Source organism: Scyliorhinus torazame, chromosome 17, assembly GCF_047496885.1.
Source record: "Scyliorhinus torazame isolate Kashiwa2021f chromosome 17, sScyTor2.1, whole genome shotgun sequence".
Classification (NCBI taxonomy): domain Eukaryota; kingdom Metazoa; phylum Chordata; class Chondrichthyes; order Carcharhiniformes; family Scyliorhinidae; genus Scyliorhinus; species Scyliorhinus torazame.
Window position 1 is genome coordinate 139,291,665 of NC_092723.1, and position 22,596 is coordinate 139,314,260.

Genomic DNA, 22,596 nt, shown 5'->3' on the forward strand with positions numbered 1-22,596 from the left:
CCAATGAGAGTGGTTACCCAGCAACACTGCCAATGAGAGCGGTTACCCAGCAATACTGCCAATGAGAGCGGTTACCCAGCAACACTGCCAATGAGAGTGGTTACCCAGCAACACTGCCAATGAGAGTGGTTACCCAGCAACACTGCCAATGAGAGTGGTTATCCAGCAACACTGCCAATGAGAGTGGTTACCCAGCAACACTGCCAATGAGAGTGGTGACCCAGCAATACTGCCAATGAGAGCGTTTACCCAGCAATACTGCCAATGAGAGTGGTGACCCAGCAACACTGCCAATGAGAGTGGTGACCCAGCAATACTGCCAATGAGAGCGTTTACCCAGCAATACTGCCAATGAGAGTGGTGACCCAGCAACACTGCCAATGAGAGTGGTTACCCAACAAAACTGCCAATGAGAGTGGTTGCCCAGCAATACTGCCAATGAGAGTGGTTACCCAGCAACACTGCCAATGAGAGCGGTTACCCAGCAACACTATCAATGAGAGCGGTTACCCAGCAACACTGCCAATAAGAGTGGTTACCCAGCAACACTGCCAATAAGAGTGGTTACCCAGCAACACTATCAATGAGAGCGGTTACCCAGCAACACTGCCAATGAGAGTGGTTACCCAGCAACACTGCCAATGAGAGTGGTTACCCAGCAACACTGCGAATAAGACTGGTTACCCAGCAACACTGCCAATGAGAGTGGTTACCCAGCAACACTGCCAATGAAAGCGGTTACCCAGCAACACTATCAATGAGAGTGGTTACCCAGCAACACTGCCAATGAGAGTGGTTACCCAGCAATACTGCCAATGAGAGTGGTTACCCAGCAATACTGCCAATGAGAGCGGTTACCCAGCAACACTGCCAATGAGAGTGGTTACCCAGCAACACTGCCAATGAGAGCGGTTACCCAGCAACACTGCCAATGAGAGCGGTTACCCAGCAATACTGCCAATAAGACTGGTTACTCAGCAATACTGCCAATGAGAGCGGTTACCCAGCAATACTGCCAATGAGAGTAGTTACCCAGCAACACTGCCATTGAGAGCGGTTACCCAGCAACACTATCAATGAGAGCGGTTACCCAGCAACACTGCCAATGAGAGTGGTTACCCAGCAACACTGCCAATGAAAGCGGTTACCCAGCAACACTATCAATGAGAGTGGTTACCCAGCAACACTGCCAATGAGAGTGGTTACCCAGCAATACTGCCAATGAGAGCGGTTACCCAGCAACACTGCCAATGAGAGTGGTTACCCAGCAACACTGCCAATGAGAGTGGTTACCCAGCAATACTGCCAATGAGAGCGGTTACCCAGCAACACTGCCAATGAGAGCGGTTACCCAGCAATACTGCCAATGAGAGTGGTTACCCAGCAACACTGCCAATACGACTGGTTACCCAGCAATACTATCAATGAGAGCGGTTACCCAACAATACTGCCAATGAGAGTGGTTACCCAGCAATACTGCCAATGAGAGTGGTTACCCAGCAACACTGCCAATGAGAGTGGTTATCCAGCAACACTGCCAATGAGAGTGTTTACCCAGCAACACTGCCAATGAGAGCGGTTACCCAGCAACACTGCCAATGAGAGCGGTTACCCAGCAACACTGCCAATGAGAGCGGTTACCCAGCAACACTGCCAATGAGAGCGGTTACCCAGCAACACTGCCAATGTGAGTGGTTACCCAGCAACACTGCCAATGAGAGTGGTTACCCAGCAACACTGCCAATGAGAGAGGTTACCCAGCAACACTACCAATGAGAGTGGTTACCCAGCAACACTGCCAATGAGAGTGGTTATCCAGCAACACTGCCAATGAGAGTGTTTACCCAGCAACACTGCCAATGAGAGTGGTTACCCAGCAACACTCCCAATGAGAGCGGTTACCCAGCAACACTGCCAATGACAGCGGTTACCCAGCAACACTGCCAATGAGAGTGGTTACCCAGCAACACTGCCAATGAGAGCGGTTACCCAGCAATACTGCTAATAAGACTGGTTACCCAGCAATACTATCAATGAAAGCGGTTACCCAGCAACACTGCCAATGAGAGTGGTTACCCAGCAACACTGACAATGAGAGCGGTTACCCAGCAACACTACCAATGAGAGCGGTTACCCAGCAACACTGCCAATGAGAGTGGTTATCAGCAACACTACCAATGAGAGCGGTTACCCAGCAACACTGCCAATGAGAGTGGTTATCAGCAACACTACCAATGAGAGCGGTTACCCAGCAACACTGCCAATGAGAGTGGTTATCAGCAACACTGCCAATGAGAGCGGTTACCCAACAATACTGCCAGTGAGAGCGGTTACCCAGCAACACTGCCAATGAGAGCGGTTACCCAGCAACACTGCCAATGAGAGCGGTTAACCAGCAACACTGCCAATGAGAGCGGTTACCCAGCAACACTGCCAATGAGAGTGGTTACCCAGCAACACTGCCAATGAGAGCGGTTACCCAGCAACACTGCCAATGAGAGTGGTTACCCAGCAATACTGCCAATGAGAGCGATTACCCAGCAACACTGCCAATGAGAGTGGCTACCCAGCAACACTGCCAATGAGAGTGGTTACCCAGAAACACTGCCAATGAGAGTGGTTACCCAGCAATACTGCCAATGAGAGCGGTTACCCAGCAACACTGCCAATGAGAGTGGTTACCCAGCAACACTGCCATTGAGAGCGGTTACCCAGCAACACTATCAATGAGAGCGGTTACCCAGCAACACTGCCAATGAGAGCGGTTACCCAGCAATACTGCCAATGAGAGTGGTTACCCAGCAATACTGCCAATGAGAGCGGTTACCCAGCAACACGATCAATGAGAGTGGTTACCGAGCAATACTGCCAATGAGAGTGGTTATCCAGCAACACTGCCAATGAGAGTGTTTACCCAGCAACACTGCCAATGAGAGTGGTTACCCAGCAATACTGCCAATGAGAGTGGTTACCCAGCAATACTGCCAATGAGAGTGGTTACCCAGCAATACTGCCAATGAGAGCGGTTACCCAGCAACACTATCAATGAGAGCGGTTACCCAGCAACACTATCAATGAGAGCGGTTACCCAGCAACACTGCCAATGAGAGCGGTTACCCAGCAACACTGCCAATGAGAGCGGTTACCCAGCAATACTGCCAATGAGAGTGGTTACCCAGCAACACTGCCAATGAGAGTGGATACCCAGCAACACTGCCAATGAGAGTGGTTATCCAGCAACACTGCCAATGAGAGTGGTTACCCAGCAACACTGCCAATGAGAGCGGATACCCAGCAACACTATCAATGAGAGCGGTTACCCAGCAACACTGCCAATGAGAGTGGTTACCCAGCAACACTGCCAATGAGAGTGGTTACCCAGCAATACTGCCAATGAGAGTGGTTACCCAGCAATACTGCCAATGAGAGTGGTTACCCAGCAACACTGCCAATGAGAGCGGTTACCCAGCAACACTGCCAATGAGAGCGGTTAACCAGCAACACTGCCAATGAGAGTGGTTACCCAGCAACACTGACAATCAGAGCGGTTACCCAGCAACACTATCAATGAGAGTGGTTATCAGCAACACTGCCAATGAGAGCGGTTACCCAGCAACACTGCCAGTGAGAGCGGTTACCCAGCAACACTGCCAATGAGAGCGGTTACCCAGCAACACTGCCAATGAGAGCGGTTAACCAGCAACACTGCCAATGAGAGCGGTTACCCAGCAACACTGCCAATCAGAGTGGTTACCCAGCAACACTGCCAATGAGAGTGTTTACCCAGCAACACTGCCAATGAGAGTGGTTACCCAGCAATACTGCCAATGAGAGTGGTTACCCAGCAATACTGCCAATGAGAGTGGTTACCCAGCAATACTGCCAATGAGAGCGGTTACCCAGCAACACTATCAATGAGAGCGGTTACCCAGCAACACTATCAATGAGAGCGGTTACCCAGCAACACTGCCAATGAGAGCGGTTACCCAGCAACACTGCCAATGAGAGCGGTTACCCAGCAATACTGCCAATGAGAGTGGTTACCCAGCAACACTGCCAATGAGAGTGGATACCCAGCAACACTGCCAATGAGAGTGGTTATCCAGCAACACTGCCAATGAGAGTGGTTACCCAGCAACACTGCCAATGAGAGCGGATACCCAGCAACACTATCAATGAGAGCGGTTACCCAGCAACACTGCCAATGAGAGTGGTTACCCAGCAACACTGCCAATGAGAGTGGTTACCCAGCGATACTGCCAATGAGAGTGGTTACCCAGCAATACTGCCAATGAGAGTGGTTACCCAGCAACACTGCCAATGAGAGCGGTTACCCAGCAACACTGCCAATGAGAGCGGTTAACCAGCAACACTGCCAATGAGAGTGGTTACCCAGCAACACTGACAATCAGAGCGGTTACCCAGCAACACTATCAATGAGAGTGGTTATCAGCAACACTGCCAATGAGAGCGGTTACCCAGCAACACTGCCAGTGAGAGCGGTTACCCAGCAACACTGCCAATGAGAGCGGTTACCCAGCAACACTGCCAATGAGAGCGGTTAACCAGCAACACTGCCAATGAGAGCGGTTACCCAGCAACACTGCCAATCAGAGTGGTTACCCAGCAACACTGCCAATGAGAGTGGTTACCCAGCAACACTGCCAATGAGAGCGGTTACCCAGCAACACTGCCAATGAGAGTGGTTACCCAGCAATACTGCCAATGAGAGCGATTACCCAGCAACACTGCCAATGAGAGTGGTTACCCAGCAACACTGCCAATGAGAGCGGTTACCCAAAAACACTGCCAATGAGAGTGGTTACCCAGCAATACTGCCAATGAGAGCGGTTACCCAGCAATACTGCCAATGAGAGCGGTTACCCAGCAATACTGCCAATGAGAGTGGTTACCCAGCAATACTGCCAATGAGAGCGGTTACCCAGCAACACTGCCAATGAGAGAGGTTACCCAACAATACTGCCAATGAGAGTGGTTACCCAGCAATACTGCCAATGAGAGCGGTTACCCAGCAACACTATCAATGAGAGCGGATACCCAGCAACATAGCCAATGAGAGTGGTTACCCAGCAACACTATCAATGAGAGCGGTTACCCAGCAACACTATCAATGAGAGCGGTTACCCAGCAACACTGCCAATGAGAGCGGTTACCCAGCAACACTATCAATGAGAGCGGATACCCAGCAACACTGCCAATGAGAGCGGTTACCCAGCAACACTGCCAATGAGAGTGGTTACCCAGCAACACTGCCATTGAGAGCGGTTACCCAGCAACACTGCCAATGAGAGTGGTTACCCAGCAACACTGCCAATGAGAGCGGTTACCCAGCAACACTGCCATTGAGAGCGGTTAACCAGCAACACTGCCAATGAGAGCGGTTACCCAGCAACACTGCCATTGAGAGTGGTTACCCAGCAACACTGCCATTGAGAGCGGTTAACCAGCAATACTGCCAATGAGAGCAGTTACCCAGCAATACTGCCATTGAGAGTGGTTACCCAGCAACACTGCCATTGAGAGTGGTTACCCAGCAACACTGCCATTGAGAGCGGTTAACCAGCAACACTGCCAATGAAAGCGGTTACCCAGCAATACAGCCAATGAGAGCGGTTACCCAGCAACACTGCCATTGAGAGCGGTTAACCAGCAATACTGCCAATGAGAGCGGTTACCCAGCAACACTGCCAATGAGAGAGGTTACCCAACAATACTGCCAATGAGAGCGGTTACCCAGCAACACTGCCAATGAGAGCGGTTACCCAGCAACACTGCCAATGAGAGTGGTTACCCAGCAATACTGCCAATGAGAGCGGATACCCAGCAACACTGCCAATGAGAGTCGTTACCCAGCAACACTATCAATGAGAGCGGTTACCCAGCAACACTATCAATGAGAGCGGTTACCCAGCAACACTGCCAATGAGAGCGGTTACCCAGCAACACTATCAATGAGAGCGGATACCCAGCAACACTGCCAATGAGAGCGGTTACCCAGCAACACTGCCAATGAGAGTGGTTACCCAGCAACACTGCCATTGAGAGCGGTTACCCAGCAACACTGCCAATGAGAGTGGTTACCCAGCAACACTGCCAATGAGAGTGGTTACCCAGCAACACTGCCATTGAGAGCGGTTAACCAGCAACACTATCAATGAGAGCGGTTACCCAGCAACACTGCCAATGAGAGTGGTTTCCCAGCAACACTGCCATTGAGAGCGGTTACCCAGCAATACTGCCAGTGAGAGCGGTTACCCAGCAACACTGCCAATGAGAGCGGTTACCCAGCAACACTGCCAATGAGAGCGGTTACCCAGCAACACTGCCAATGAGAGTGGTTACCCAGCAACACTGCCAATGAGAGTGGTTACCCAGCAACACTGCCAATGAGAGCGGTTACCCAGCAACACTGCCAATGAGAGTGGTTACCCAGCAATACTGCCAATGAGAGCGATTACCCAGCAACACTGCCAATGAGAGCGGTTATCCAGCAACACTGCCAATGAGAGCGGTTACCCAGCAACACTGCCAATGAGAGCGGTTACCCAGAAACACTGCCAATGAGAGTGGTTACCCAGCAACACTGCCAATGAGAGCGGGTACCCAGCAATACTGCCAATGAGAGCGGTTAACCAGCAACACTGCCAATGAGAGCGGTTAACCAGCAACACTGCCAATGAGAGCGGTTACCCAGCAACACTGCCAATGAGAGTGGTTACCCAGCAACACTGCCAATGAGAGTGGTTACCCAGCAACACTGCCAATGAGAGCGGTTACCCAGCAACACTGCCAATGAGAGTGGTTACCCAGCAATACTGCCAATGAGAGCGATTACCCAGCAACACTGCCAATGAGAGCGGTTATCCAGCAACACTGCCAATGAGAGCGGTTACCCAGCAACACTGCCAATGAGAGTGGTTACCCAGCAACACTGCCAATGAGAGCGGTTACCCAGCAATACTGCCAATGAGAGCGGTTTCCCAGCAATACTACCAATGAGAGCGGTTACCCAGCAACATTGCCAATGAGAGTGGTTACCCAGCAATACTGCCAATGAGAGCGGTTACCCAGCAACACTGCCAATGAGAGCGGTTACCCAGCAATACTGCCAATGAGAGCGGTTACCCAGCAATACTGCCAATGAGAGCGGTTTCCCAGCAATACTACCAATGAGAGCGGTTACCCAGCAATACTGCCAATGAGAGTGGTTACCCAGCAACACTGCCAATGAGAGCGGTTACCCAGCAATACTGCCAATGAGAGCGGTTACCCAGCAATACTGCCAATGAGAGCGGTTACCCAGCAATACTGCCAATGAGAGCGGTTACCCAGCAACACTATCAATGAGAGCGGTTACCCAGCAACACTGCCAATGAGTGTGGTTACCCAGCAACACTGCCAATGAGAGCGGTTACCCAGCAACACTGCCAATGAGAGTGGTAACCCAGCATCACTGCCAATGAGAGTGGTTACCCAGCAACACTGCCAATGAGAGCGGTTACCCAGCAACACTGCCAATGAGAGTGGTTACCCAGCAATACTGCCAATGAGAGCGATTACCCAGCAACACTGCCAATGAGAGTGGCTACCCAGCAACACTGCCAATGAGAGTGGTTACCCAGCAACACTGCCAATGAGAGCGGTTACCCAGAAACACTGCCAATGAGAGCGGTTTCCCAGCAATACTACCAATGAGAGCGGTTACCCAGCAACACTGCCAATGAGAGTGGTTACCCAGCAACACTGCCAATGAGAGTGGTTACCCAGCAATACTGCCAATGAGAGCGGTTACCCAGCAACACTGCCAATGAGAGCGGTTACCCAACAATACTGCCAATGAGAGTGGTTACCCAGCAATACTGCCAATGAGAGTGGTTACCCAGCAACACTATCAATGAGAGCGGTTACCCAGCAACACTGCCAATGAGAGTGGTTACCCAGCAACACTGCCATTGAGAGCGGTTACCCAGCAACACTATCAATGAGAGCGGTTACCCAGCAACACTATCAATGAGAGCGGTTACCCAGCAACACTGCCAATGAGAGTGGTTACCCAGCAACACTGCCAATGAGAGTGGTTACCCAGCAACACTGCCAATGAGAGTGGTTACCCAGCAACACTGCCAATGAGAGTGGTTACCCAGCAATACTGCCAATGAGAGTGGTTACCCAGCAATACTGCCAATGAGAGTGGTTACCCAGCAATACTGCCAATACGACTGGTTACCCAGCAATACTATCAATGAGAGCGGTTACCCAGCAACACTGCCAATGAGAGTGGTTATCCAGCAACACTGCCAATGAGAGTGGTGACCCAGCAATACTGCCAATGAGAGTGGTGACCCAGCAATACTGCCAATGAGAGTGGTGACCCAGCAATACTGCCAATGAGAGTGGTGACCCAGCAATACTGCCATTGAGAGCGGTTACCCAGCAACACTGCCAATGAGATTGGTTACCCAGCAACTCTGCCAATGAGAGTGGTTACCGAGCAACGCTGCCAATGAGAGTGGTTACCCAGCAACACTGCCAATGAGAGTGGTTATCCAGCAACACTGCCAATGAGAGTGGTTATCCAGCAACACTGTCAATGAGAGTGGTTACCCAGCAACACTGCCAATGAGAGTGGTTATCCAGCAACACTGCCAATGAGAGTGTTTACCCAGCAACACTGCCAATGAGAGCGGTTACCCAGCAACACTGCCAATGAGAGCGTTTACCCAGCAACACTGCCAATGAGAGCGGTTACCCAGCAACACTGCCAATGAGAGCGGTCACCCAGCAACACTGCCAATGAGAGTGGTTACCCAGCAACACTGCCAATGAGAGCGGTTACCCAGCAATACTGCCAATAAGACTGGTTACCCAGCAATACTATCAATGAAAGCGGTTACTAAGCAACACTGCCAATGAGAGTGGTTACCCAGCAACACTGCCAATGAGAGTGGTTACCCAGCAACACTGCCAATGAGAGCGGTTACCCAGCAACACTGCCAATGAGAGCGGTTACCCAGCAACACTGCCAATGAGAGTGGTTATCAGCAACACTGCCAATGAGAGCGGTTACCCAGCAATACTGCCAGTGAGAGCGGTTACCCAGCAACAGTGCCAATGAGAGCGGTTACCCAGCAACACTGCCAATGAGAGCGGTTAACCAGCAACACTGCCAATGAGCGCGGTTACCCAGCAACACTGCCAATCAGAGTGGTTACCCAGCAACACTGCCAATGAGAGTGGTTACCCAGCAACACTGCCAATGAGAGCGGTTACCCAGCAACACTGCCAATGAGAGCGGTTACCCAGCAACACTGCCAATGAGAGCGGTTACCCAGCAACACTGCCAATGAGAGCGGTTACCCAGCAACACTGCCAATGAGAGCGGTTACCCAGCAACACTGCCAATGAGAGCGGTTACCCAGCAATACTGCCAATGAGAGCAGTTACCCAGCAACACTGCCAATGAGAGCGGCTACCCAGCAACACTGCCAATGAGAGTGGTTACCCAGCAACACTGCCAATGAGAGCGGTTACCCAGCAACACTGCCAATGAGAGCGGTTACCCAGCAATACTGCCAATGAGAGCGGTTACCCAGCAATACCGCCAATGAGAGCGGTTACCCAGCAATACTACCAATGAGAGCGGTTACCCAGCAACACTGCCAATGAGAGTGGTTACCCAGCAACACTGCCAATGAGAGTGGTTACCCAGCAACACTGCCAATGAGAGTGGTTACCCAGCAATACTGCCAATGAGAGTGGTTACCCAGCAACACTGCCAATGAGAGCGGTTACCCAGCAACACTATCAATGAGAGCGGTTACCCAGGAACACTATCAATGAGAGCGGTTACCCAGCAACACTGCCAATGAGAGTGGTTACCCAGCAACACTGCCAATGAAAGCGGTTACCCAGCAACACTATCAATGAGAGTGGTTACCCAGCAACACTATCAATGAGAGTGGTTACCCAGCAACACTGCCAATGAGAGTGGTTACCCAGCAACACTGCCAATGAGAGTGGTTACCCAGCAATACTGCCAATGAGAGTGGTTACCCAGCAATACTGCCAATGAGAGTGGTTACCCAGCAACACTGCCAATGAGAGCGGTTACCCAGCAACACTGCCAATGAGAGTGGTTACACAACAACACTGCCAATGAGAGCGGTTACCCAGCAACACTGCCAATGTGAGTGGTTACCCAGCAATACTGCCAATGAGAGTGATTACCCAGCAACACTGCCAATGGGAGCGGTTACCCAGCAATACTGCCAATGAGAGCGGTTACCCAGCAATACTGCCAATGGGAGCGGTTACCCAGCAACACTGCCAATGAGAGTGGTTACCCAGCAACACTGCCAATGAGAGTGGTTACCCAGCAATACTGCCAATGAGAGTGGTTACACAACAACACTGCCAATGAGAGTGGTTACCCAGCAACACTGCCAATGAGAGTGGTTACCCAGCAATACTGCCAATGAGAGCGGTTACCCAGCAACACTGCCAATGAAAGTGTTTACCCAGCAACACTGCCAATGAGAGTGGTTATCCAGCAACACTGTCAATGAGAGTGGTTACCCAGCAACACTGCCAATGAGAGTGGTTACCCAGCAACACTGCCAATGAGAGCGGTTACCCAGCAACACTGCCAATGAGAGTGGTTATCCAATAACACTGCCAATGAGAGTGTTTACCCAGCAACACTGCCAATGAGAGCGGTTACTGAGCAACACTGCCAATGAGAGTGCTTACCCAGCAACACTGCCAATGAGAGCGGTTACCCAGCAACACTGCCAATGAGAGCGGTTACCCAGCAACACTGCCAATGAGAGTGGTTACCCAGCAACACTGCCAATGAGACTGGTTACCCAGCAATACTATCAATGAAAGCGGTTACCAAGCAACACTGCCAATGAGAGTGGTTACCCAGCAACACTGCCAATGAGAGCGGTTACCCAGCAACACTACCAATGAGAGCGGTTACCCAGCAACACTGCCAATGAGAGTGGTTACCCAGCAACACTGCCAATGAGATTGGTTACCCAGCAACTCTGCCAATGAGAGTGATTACCGAGCAATCCTGCCAATGAGAGTGGTTACCCAGCAACACTGCCAATGAGAGTGGTTATCCAGCAACACTGTCAATGAGAGTGGTTACCCAGCAACACTGCCAATGAGAGTGGTTACCCAGCAACACTGCCAATGAGAGCGGTTACCCAGCAACACTGCCAATGAGAGTGGTTATCCAATAACACTGCCAATGAGAGTGTTTACCCAGCAACACTGCCAATGAGAGCGGTTACTGAGCAACACTGCCAATGAGAGTGCTTACCCAGCAACACTGCCAATGAGAGCGGTTACCCAGCAACACTGCCAATGAGAGCGGTTACCCAGCAACACTGCCAATGAGAGTGGTTACCCAGCAACACTGCTAATAAGACTGGTTACCCAGCAATACTATCAATGAAAGCGGTTACCAAGCAACACTGCCAATGAGAGTGGTTACCCAGCAACACTGCCAATGAGAGCGGTTACCCAGCAACACTACCAATGAGAGCGGTTACCCAGCAACACTGCCAATGAGAGTGGTTATCAGCAACACTGCCAATGAGAGCGGTTACCCAGCAATACTGCCAGTGAGAGCGGTTACCCAGCAATACTGCCAGTGAGAGCGGTTACCCATCAACACTGCCAATGAGAGCGGTTACCCAGCAACACTGCCAATGAGAGCGGTTACCCAGCAACACTGCCAATCAGAGTGGTTACCCAGCAACACTGCCAATGAGAGCGGTTACCCAGCAACACTGCCAATGAGCTCGGTTACCCAGCAACACTTCCAATGACAGTGGTTACCCAGCAACACTGCCAATGAGAGTGGTTACCCAGCAATACTGCCAATGAGAGCGGTTACCCAGCAACACTGCCAATGAGAGTGGTTACCCAGCAATACTGCCAATGAGAGCGGTTACCCAGCAACACTGCCAATGAGAGTGGTTACCCAGCAATACTGCCAATGAGAGCGGTTACCCAGCAACACTGCCAATGAGACTGGTTACCCAGCAATACTGCCAATGAGAGTGGTTACCCAGCAACACGATCAATGAGAGCGTTCACCCAGCAACACTGCCAATGTGAGCGGTTACCCAGCAACACTGCCAATGAGAGTGGTTACCCAGCAACACTGCCAATGAGAGTGGTTACCCAGCAACACTGCCAATGAGAGCGGTTACCCAGCAACACGATCAATGAGAGCGGTTACCCTGCAACACTGCCAATGAGAGCGGTTACCCAGCAACACTGCCAATGAGAGTGGTTACCCAGCAACACTGCCAATGAGAGTGGTTACCCAGCAACACTGCCAATGAGAGCGGTTGCCCAGCAATACTATCAATGAAAGCGGTACCCAGCAACACTGCCAATGAGAGTGGTTACCCAGCAACACTGCCAATGAGAGTGGTTACCCAGCAACACTGCCAATGAGAGCGGTTGCCCAGCAATACTATCAATGAAAGCGGTACCCAGCAATACTGCCAATGAGAGTGGTTACCCAGCAACACTGCCAATGAGAGTGGTTACCCAACAACACTGCCAATGAGAGCGGTTACCCAGCAACACTGCCAATGAGAGTGGTTACCCAAGAACACTGCCAATGAGAGCGGTTACCCAGCAACACTGCCAATGAGAGCGGTTACCCAGCAACACTGCCAATGAGAGTGGTTACCCAGCAACACTGCCAATGAGAGTGGTTGCCCAGCAATACTATCAATGAAAGCGGTTACCCAGCAACACTGCCAATGAGAGTGGTTACCCAGCAACACTGCCAATGAGAGTGGTTACCCAGCAACACTGCCAATGAGAGCGGTTACCCAGCAACACTATCAATGAGAGTGGTTACCCAGCAACACTGCCAATGAGAGCGGTTACCCAGCAACACGATCAATGAGAGTGGTTACCCAGCAACACTGCCAATGAGAGTGGTTATCCAGCAACACGGCCAATGAGAGCGGTTACCCAGCAACACTACCAATGAGAGCGGTTACCCAGCAACACTGCCAATGAGAGTGGTTACCCAGCAACACTGCCAATGAGAGTGGTTACCCAGCAATACTGCCAGTGAGAGCGGTTACCCAGCAACACTGCCAATGAGAGCGGTTACCCAGCAACACTGCCAATGAGAGTGGTTACCCAGCAACACTGCCAATGAGAGTGGTTACCCAGCAACACTATCAATGAGAGCGGTTACGCAGCAACACTGCCGATGAGAGCGGTTACCCAGCAACACTGCCGATGAGAGCGGTTACCCAGCAACACTGCCAATGAGAGTGGTTACCCAACAACACTGCCAATGAGAGCGGTTACCCAGCAACACTATCAATGAGAGCGTTTACCCAGCAACACTGCCAATGAGAGCGGTTACCCAGCAACACTGCCAATGAGAGTGGTTACCCAGCAACACTGCCAATGAGAGTGGTTACCCAGCAATACTGCTAATGAGAGTGGTTACCCAGCAACACTGCCAATGAGAGTGGTTACCCAGCAACACTGCCAATGAGAGTGGTTACCCAGCAACACTGCCAATGAGAGTGGTTACCCAGCAACACTGCCAATGAGAGCGGTTACCCAGCAACACTATCAATGAGAGCGTTTACCCAGCAACACTGCCAATGAGAGCGGTTACCCAGCAACACTGCCAATGAGAGTGGTTACCCAGCAATACTGCCAATGAGAGTGGCTACCCAGCAACACTGCCAATGAGAGTGGTTACCCAGCAATACTGCCAATGAGAGTGGCTACCCAGCAACACTGCCAATGAGAGTGGTTACCCAGCAATACTGCCAATGAGAGCGGTTACCCAGCAATACTGCCAATGAGAGCGGTTACCCAGCAATACTGCCAATGAGAGCGGTTACCCAGCAACACTGCCAATGAGAGCGGTTACCCAGCAACACTGCCAATGAGAGCGGTTATCCAGCAACACTGCCAATGAGAGCGGTTACCCAGCAATACTGCCAATGAGAGTGGTTACCCAGCAACACTGCCAATGAGAGCGGTTACCCAGCAACACTGCCAATGAGAGCGGTTATCCAGCAACACTGCCAATGAGAGCGGTTACCCAGCAATACTGCCAATGAGAGTGGTTACCCAGCAACACTGCCAATGAGAGTGGTTACTCAGCAACACTGCCAATGAGAGTGGTTACCCAGCAACACTGCCAATGAGAGCGGTTACCCAGCAATACTGCCAATGAGAGTGGTTACCCAGCAACACTGCCAATGAGAGCGGTTACCCAGCAATACTGCCAATGAGAGTGGTTACTCAGCAACACTGCCAATGAGAGTGGTTACTCAGCAACACTGCCAATGTGAGTGGTTACCCAGCAATACTGCCAATGTGAGCGATTACCCAGCCGTGGTTGAAGGGAGGTTGGAGTGCGGGGTGGTTGGGGGGAGGTGTTCTAATTTTCCCGGAATATGTTATATTGTTTCACCAAATTTGCGATATCTGTGTCGAGGGTAGGCCACAAAATGTAGCTCCTGCTGAGCATCTTTTCTCGTTTAGCGAGATATGGGTTTGTGTCATCAAAGAGCTGCCCTCGATCCCGCCGCTCAGGACCTTGTGTTTTAGTTTTGATAACGTGGAGTGATTTGTGACCAAACCTTGCTTTATTTTGCTGATACCGGGAGGGTTTCTGAGAAATTCAAGGTCACCATGGCCTCTTCTAACGTAGGCAAAGGAACCGGGCTTGTACGTGGCGGGAGGTGGCACAAGGCATCAGCATTGGCTATTCACAATCCAGGGTGATTCTCTAAGGAATATTCGTAGTCTGCCAATAATAAGGCACAACGCTGTATCCATGCAGAGGCAATAAAAATGCCCCATTATCGGAGGATTTCAGTAAACGAGACTTGTTATAACCACACATTCACTACATCATCTGGCACTGGCTGGAGTGAGGAGGACACTCGAAGTCTATAGAAATTGTCGAGTTTCTTGTCAGCTCTAAAAGGGGGAACAGGCATATCGCACAACAGCACAATTACACTCCTGTCTTAAAAGACCAACACTACCATGCAAGAAAGTGGCTGGGCCAACGATTTTATGGAATGCAGCATGATTTTGCACTCTCACCTTGTGTGTGAAATCCTCGGCCAAGTTCTGGTATTCTTCAGATGTCGCGTCTCCCAATTGGAGGGTGAAGTTCATGTCCAGAATGAGTTTTGTTGGGATCTTCACTGTGAGGCCCTCTGGAAGAGAATCATAGAATAGAATCATAGAATCCCTACAGTGCAGAAGGCGGCCATTCGGCCCATTGAGTCTGCACCGACCAACCGAAAGAGCACCCTACCCAGGTTAATCCCCCATCCTATCCCCGTAACCCCACCAAGCTGCAATTTAGCATGGCCAATCCACCTAAGCGGCACACCTTTGGACTGTGGGAGGAAACTGGAGCACCCGGAGGAAACCCACACAGACACGGGGAAAACATAGACAGTCACCCTAGGTCAGATTCGAACCACTGTGCCACCGTGCTGCCCCAGCAAGTTAAAATCCTCATCTTTGTGTCCGAATACCTCGATGGCCTTGTCCTTCCCTTTCTCTGGGAAGATGTTGGCCTAGTGGTAACGTGACTAGTGACCCAGAAACCCAGGCTAATGCAAAAACAGAAAACACAAGACAATCTCAACAGGTCTGACCACATCTGCGGAGAGAGAAGAGAGCTAACATTTTGAGACTGGATGACGCTTTGTGAAAGCTCATGCAGCAGACCTTTCTGCTTTTGCTTCAGATTCCAGCATCCGCAGTAATTTGCTTTTAGGCCAGGCTGATGCTCTGGGGAACATGGGTTCAAATCTCACCACAGCAGCTTGTGAAATTTAAATTCAGTGAATAAAATCTGGAATTAAAAGCTCATCTCAGTAATGGTGATCGTGACATCTATTGCTGACTGTCATAAAAACCCATCTGCTTCACTAATGCCACTTAGGGAAGGAAATTTGCCGCCCTTACTCCTTACCTGTGACTCCAAACCATTCCATTCATGGGCAACAAAGGTTTGAAAGAATAATAAATAAAAATTCTTCAATCCCACAACCCTTCAAAAACTCTGTACTCCTCCAACTCTGGTTGAGCACCAGTTATTATTGTTGCACATTGGCAGACATGTTTAGCTGCCAAGGCCCTAAGTTTCCAGCTTCCCTCTACTAAACCTTTACCTCTCCTCATTTACCATTACCCACTACCTCTCCTCCTCTAAACCCAATTTTCCAACCAAGCCTGTGTGATTATCTCCTTATATGGCACAGTATGAAATTTCTGACAGACTACATTCCTGTGAAGTCTCTTACTGCAATTAGGGCACTATATAAATGCAAGTTGTTATTTGGGCTGAGGATGATGGCCCTTAAAACAATCTCAGAAGATATCACTCACCATCCCTGCCCCTAGGTACCGGAGGTGCTAGAGTGACCATATTACAAAATGAAAGAAAGAACTTGTATTTTTCCTGTCCTTTATAACTGTTGCCAGTGTCTCTCCCCAATGTTCCATTGTGCAGTTCACAACCTCAGGATCTACCAAAGTGCTTTACTACCAGTGAAGTACTTCTGAAAAACCAGGGGCCAAAGATGAGCAGGTTAGGGGAATTGGATATGGTAAAATGCCCTTTAGTGTCCAAAGGTTAGGTGGGGTTTTGGGGTTACGGGGCTAGAGTGGGAGATTGGGCCTAGATAGAGAGCTCTTCGGGAGGGTTGGCACAGACTCAAAGGGCTGAATGGCCTCCTTGTGGATGGTAGGGATGCTATAAATACCAGAGAGTCATAAATAGGGAATATAGGGCAGCACGGTGGCGCAGTGGTTAGCACTGCCTGCTCACGGCACCGAGGTCCCAGGTTCGATCCCGGCTCTGGGTCACTGTCCGTGTGGAGTTTGCACATTCTCCCCGTGTTTGCGTGGGTTTCGCCCCCACAACCCAAAAGATGTGCAGGGTAGGTGGATTGGCCACGATAAACTGCCCCTGAATTGGAAAAAATGAATTGGGTACTCTAAATTTAAAAAAAACTAATTTAAAAATAAATAAATAAATCGGGAATTCAGGAGAAATGTCTTTACCCAGAGCAGAGAGTAGCAGGAATACGGAACTCACTATCACTGGGAGTGGTGAAGCAAATAGCATAAATGCATTTAAGTGGAAGTTAGATGAACACGTGGAGGAGAAAGGAACAGAAGGATGTGCTAATAAGGTGAGATAGAGGACGGTGAAGGAAGCTTGTTTGGAGGATAAACATCAGAATAGACCACGAGGGCCGAATGGTCTGTTTCTGTGCTGGAAAGTGATATCCAGAGAGAATCGTAACCCAAAAAAAGGGGTCTGACTATGACAGAGGTTGTTGCAAAATATTTTATTTGCTGATGGACAGACTGGCTTGTCTGTCAGTGCTTCAGGCTACGGAACATTTGACTGAAGCCTGGGGGTTGTATGTTGGCTGCAGTCCATCAACAGTGTTGTTTTATTGATAAGACCTTTGGAAACTTTGACCATTTTTCCACATAAACATTTAGACCAAACACTGAACACACGGCTGTAGATGAAAACATCTGAACTGACAACTTGTTGTGATTTCTCTTCTACTGCCAGTGATCCCAAACCTCCACGCCCCCCCCTCAAACCCCACCTGCCAACCTGTCCTTTAACTTTATCCAACTTTCAACTGTTCCATTGTGTGTCCCCTCTATATCCCAATGCTCCCAGTGTTCCCAATGTGTGCCTCGATATCCCAATGTTAATGGTGTACCCTCCATATCCCATCATTCCCAAGTATCCCTCACTATCCCAATGTTCCCAGTGTACCCTTTGTATCCTCTCATTCCCAATGTATCCCTCGATATCCCAATGTCCCTGGTGTACCCTCCATATCCCATCATTCCCAATGTGCCCATCGATATTCCAATGTTCCTGGTGTATCAGTCATATCCCACCATTCCCAATGTGTCCCCTCCATATCCCAGTGTTTCAAGCATGTGTCTTAATATCTCACTATCAGAGGCTGGACTTATTTGCACCCTCAGATGGATATAAAGGATCCCAGGAGACTATTATGAACAGAAGCAGGGCAGTTTTCAATAGTGTCCTGGCTAATATTTATCACTCAATCAACATCTCTGAAATGGATTATCTGGTCATTATCATTTAGTGGGATAATAAAAGCAAAATACTGCAGATGCTGGGGATCTGAAATAAAAACAGAACATGCCGGAAAAAAGCTCAGCAGCCATGGAGAGAAACTTTGAGCCCAACGTGGCTCTTTTCACTTTGCAGGATTTTTCTCTGTGCAGTTGGCCGCTAGGTCTCCTGAACTACAACAGTAGCTGCACTTCTAAACAACTTCATTGGCTACAAAGGACTTTGGGACATCCCGAAACCCTTACGGGCGCGATGTAAATGCACGTACTTTCTTTTCACTGAATCGCAAAGTTCCACAATGGAAATATGTTACCTTTGCTGTGTCATTCGTGGTGCTTTGGACAGGTCACCTTGGTGATTCTAGAGAAAGCAACACCCACAACCTCCTGTTCCCCCTCCCATCCAACTCCAGGGAATGAATTGTTCTAGCCATGTTTACAATTGCCCCGTGAACTCAGCACAATAAGTAGAGAATCTCTGGCCTCAGGTCGGAGGTCAGTTCTCACCATTCAAGCTTGTGATTGGTCAGTTGTTACCAAGCTCACCTTTGATCAGTGGCAGCTCATTCCCCACGATGAAAATTTGTTTGCGTTTCTGTGTTGGAGTGAACGACGGGACTGAGGTCATCACCTCCCCGAGTGTGCCTTGTGTAGGTTGATGCACTGTGGTTTGAGCAGCTCTTTCTGATGGTGTTGGGTTGACGTCCGAGTGCAGTGGCTGGGACGTTGGCACCAGCCATGTCGGCGTTCCCATTGCTGGGGTGGGCGTGCTTAGAGAGGTCTCATCCCTGCCCAGTGCCCAGCTGTTGTCCCCGTTATGTGTTGGGGTGGTGGGAATCCTGGGACTTAACACTGCAGCTGTTGGAAGTGATGTGGTTCCTTCAGGAGAAGCGGAGGACCCCAAGGTTGGGACTACCGCATGGCCGGTTGACAATGTCCCTAAATCAGGCTGACCCCAAGTCCAAAAGCCCTCAGTGGCGGCAGAGCGTGCAGCAGCAAGTGTTGACAATATTTCCCTTTGCCATTGTTCGCTTCCTCCAGGCTGAGGTGATTGGGATCGATTGTTGTTAAGATCCTTTGTGTCAACATGTGAGACACGAGGTCCTGGAGAACCATCGGTAGGTTCTGATCCCAACTGGTTCACCGGCAGCGTCCACGACAAGGGTACTCCCTCGCTGGTTGCTATATTTTCTTCCTCTTCGACAGAAGAAGCTGGAGGAGGAGGAATTGTAAACTTCAGATTGAGAGTGGTTGGCCAAGTCTTACCCGAGACAGAGGAGCTGCCAAGTGTTTGTGAACTCCCAATGCCAGTCTGGTCAGTAGATGGTTGAGATACTGTCTCTAAGGTGGGTACAGATGGCAGAAGCTGTGCCAGGTTTGTCACTGAAACAATGGAGTAAGTCAGCACTGGGAGGTGAGGCGGTGTTGGAGGCCTGGTGGCAGACCAAGCTTGATCCAAGGATTCTGGAGAAAAGGATGGATTTCCTGAGGCATCTACTGATCTGCTCAGTGCTGTCGCGTCCTGGAAAGCTTGGTTCATTACTGGGGCTGAAGTCTCTCTAAGCCTCTCGTCTGCAGACGTTTGTGATTCAGCTGTCCTTCCCGAAGATGACATTGGATTGGCAGGTCCGGCCATTGTGGTTTTACTTGAGGTTGGAGCAATGGTTCCTCTGCTATTGGTCAGTGATGGAGACCCCTCCAAGACTGTTGAAGTTCTCTCGAACAACCATGTGAGTGGCAGGGTGGTTGGAAAGATCTCTTTAGGTGGGGACGTGCTGTGATCAACTCCAACAGATGGCAGGCTTGCATTTGCTGGTGGCTGTGGTGTGATGGGCTCTGGTGCAGGTGGTCTTGGGCTGAATGATGGCACTATGTCCCCAGATACAAAGTTACCCTCAGTTGGAGACCCATCTGTATTTGGCCCTCCAGAATTTGATGGTGGACTGGTTCCTCCCTCAAGCCGAATGGTTTTATCAGAAGGTTCTGTGGTAACCATCATTTCAGTCATGCTGTCAGGGACAGCCTTCAATCTGTAGACATCCTGTTCAGTCCCTAATAAGTCGAAAATGACTGAGATGCCAGAACTACTTTTAGCAGCTGGAGTAACCTCTAACCTTTGGATGCGAGAGGCTGTTGCCTTGGTCATACTGTCTTTGGCAATGGTGAACAGTGTCACGTTCCCACCATCCTCCACTGGGGTGTCTCTGGTACTCTCAGTCTCAGAGCCCCTGCCTCTAACACCACCACTAACCTGCATCACTTCACTTGACACCATTTCCCCATCAGCAGAAATGGCAACAAGACTCACACCTGGAGTGAATGAAGTGGAACTGGGGGTTCTGTTGGCGAACGATACCCCTTGTGTCGTGAGGGTATTTTCACCCGTTACTGGGAACTGTGATCCAGCACTCTGTGTTGCGACAGCCCCACTCAGAGTGGCAACTGCTGGAGGTATTTCAGGGAGACGTTCACTGCCCCTGGGTCCCGACTCATAGCTCAGTGTTGCTGTATCTGTTTCAGCGCCATTAGTAACTTCCTGTGCTGGAAGGTTTGAAGAATGGGTCAGCAACTCAGGAAATTCAAATATGTTCCAGGAACTGGTCAGGGATTTAATCTTTACTTGGCTGGGAGCTGGTGTAACGGTTCCATCAAAATCTGATGTAGTGCCTTTAAAATTCAAAGCCCAACGAGTGGAGTCTGGTTGATTCACTCCTGCCACTGAATTCACCTTGAAACTGTTTACAAGGTTTTCTGTGTTTGCATTTTGAACGGAGGGTGATTCCGAGGTAGGAATGTCGGTGATGTGAGAGAAGAAAAGCATGTGTTGGTCTGACTCACTTTCCTGTTTCCTGTCTTGATCTGACTGAGGTGTGATAAGCTCAGTGAGTTTGGCAGGGACACCAGGAAGGGCGTTTTGGTCCTGGCTCTCAGTCCATGTTGTATCGCTAGCTGTACTGGATCTTTCCACCCTGTTCGCACAACCACCCCCTGGGGACATCTCCACCACTCCCTCGGCGACAAGAATACTTGAGTGAGTTGAAAGGTCGTGGGCTGGGGTCAATGTGACTGGAGCCTCCATTTTGTCCCCTGACTGGGGCCTTGTCACTAATTCAATCTCACGGTGTGCCGAAAGAGCGATGCCATATGTGTCCGAGTGGTCCTGCTGGCTACTCCTCCATTGACCAAGGGGAACCACATCTGCAGAAAGGTTTGCTGTGACCGAGGAGACTTTAAATGCCATTGCAAGAGATGGTGGGATCCTCCCTGTTGATTGGGCCTTTGATGCTTGGTCAGTTGTTATACGATCTCCTGAGATCTTTAGTGGTGATTTTGGTCGTCCCAGTGGAGTACTGACCAGGCGGCTACTGGCATCACTTCTGGTAGCCATGTCATCTTCACTGCTGGTCATCTCGGTGGCTTCCACAGACCATGCGCTGGTTAGCTGCCTGTCTTTGTTTTGAACAGCTGAAGGTGGAGTGAAATTCTTCAAACTTAATTCATTATCCACCATGGTTGTACTCTCAGGAAAGAAAGGAGAGAAAGGAAGGCTGGGGCCAAGGGGTAGGGTTGAGTTGAGGTTGGGTTTGGAGTTGAGGGTGAGAGTGAAAGCAGAGTTTGTACCAGAGCTGGAGGGGGAATTTGGGCTGGAAGGCGAGGGAGAGCTCGGACCGGGGCTGGAGGGTGAACGGGTGGTCGGACTGGGGCTGGAGGGGGAGCTCGGACCGGGGCTTGAGGGTGAACGGGTGGTCGGATCGGGGCTGGAGGGGGAGCCCAGACCGGGGCTTGAGGGTGAACGGGTGGTCGGATCGGGGCTGGAGGGGGTGGTCGGACCGGGGCTGGAGGGTGAACGGGTGGTCGGACCGGGGCTGGAGGGGGAGCTCGGACCGGGGCTGGAGGGGGAGCTCGGACCGGGGCTGGAGGGGGAGGGGGAGCTCGGACCGGGGCTGGCGGGGGAGGGGGAGCTCGGACCGGGGCTGGAGGGGGTGGTCGGACCGGGGCTGGAGGGGGTGGTCGGACCGGGGCTGGAGGGGGAGCTCGGACCGGGGCTGGAGGGGGAGCTCGGACCGGGGCTGGAGGGGGAGGGGGAGCTCGGACCGGGGCTGGAGGGGGAGGGGGAGCTCGGACCGGGGCTGGAGGGTGAACGGGTGGTCGGACTGGGGCTGGAGGGGGAGCTCGGACCGGGGCTGGAGGGGGAGCTCGGACCGGGGCTGGAGGGGGAGGGGGAGCTCGGACCGGGGCTGGCGGGGGAGCTCGGACCGGGGCTGGAGGGTGAACGGGTGGTCGGACTGGGGCTGGAGGGGGAGCTCGGACCGGGGCTGGAGGGTGAACGGGTGGTCGGACTGGGGCTGGAGGGGGAGCTCGGACCGGGGCTGGAGGGTGAACGGGTGGTCGGACCGG

General features: G+C 51.0%; 1 protein-coding gene across 1 annotated transcript in view; it reads right to left on the bottom strand.

The window, feature by feature from the left end:
* Positions 1–22,312, bottom strand: part of LOC140394185 (uncharacterized) — a gene marked incomplete at its 5' end in the record, with an annotated part of 97,144 nt that extends 74,832 nt beyond the window's left edge. The window contains 2 exons of the mRNA XM_072481160.1: positions 15,148–15,263; positions 18,745–22,312. Of these exons, the coding sequence (XP_072337261.1) occupies positions 15,148–15,263; positions 18,745–22,312 (3,684 nt within the window). The remainder of the gene's footprint in view (positions 1–15,147; positions 15,264–18,744) is intronic.
* Between the last annotated feature and the right edge of the window lie 284 nt (positions 22,313–22,596).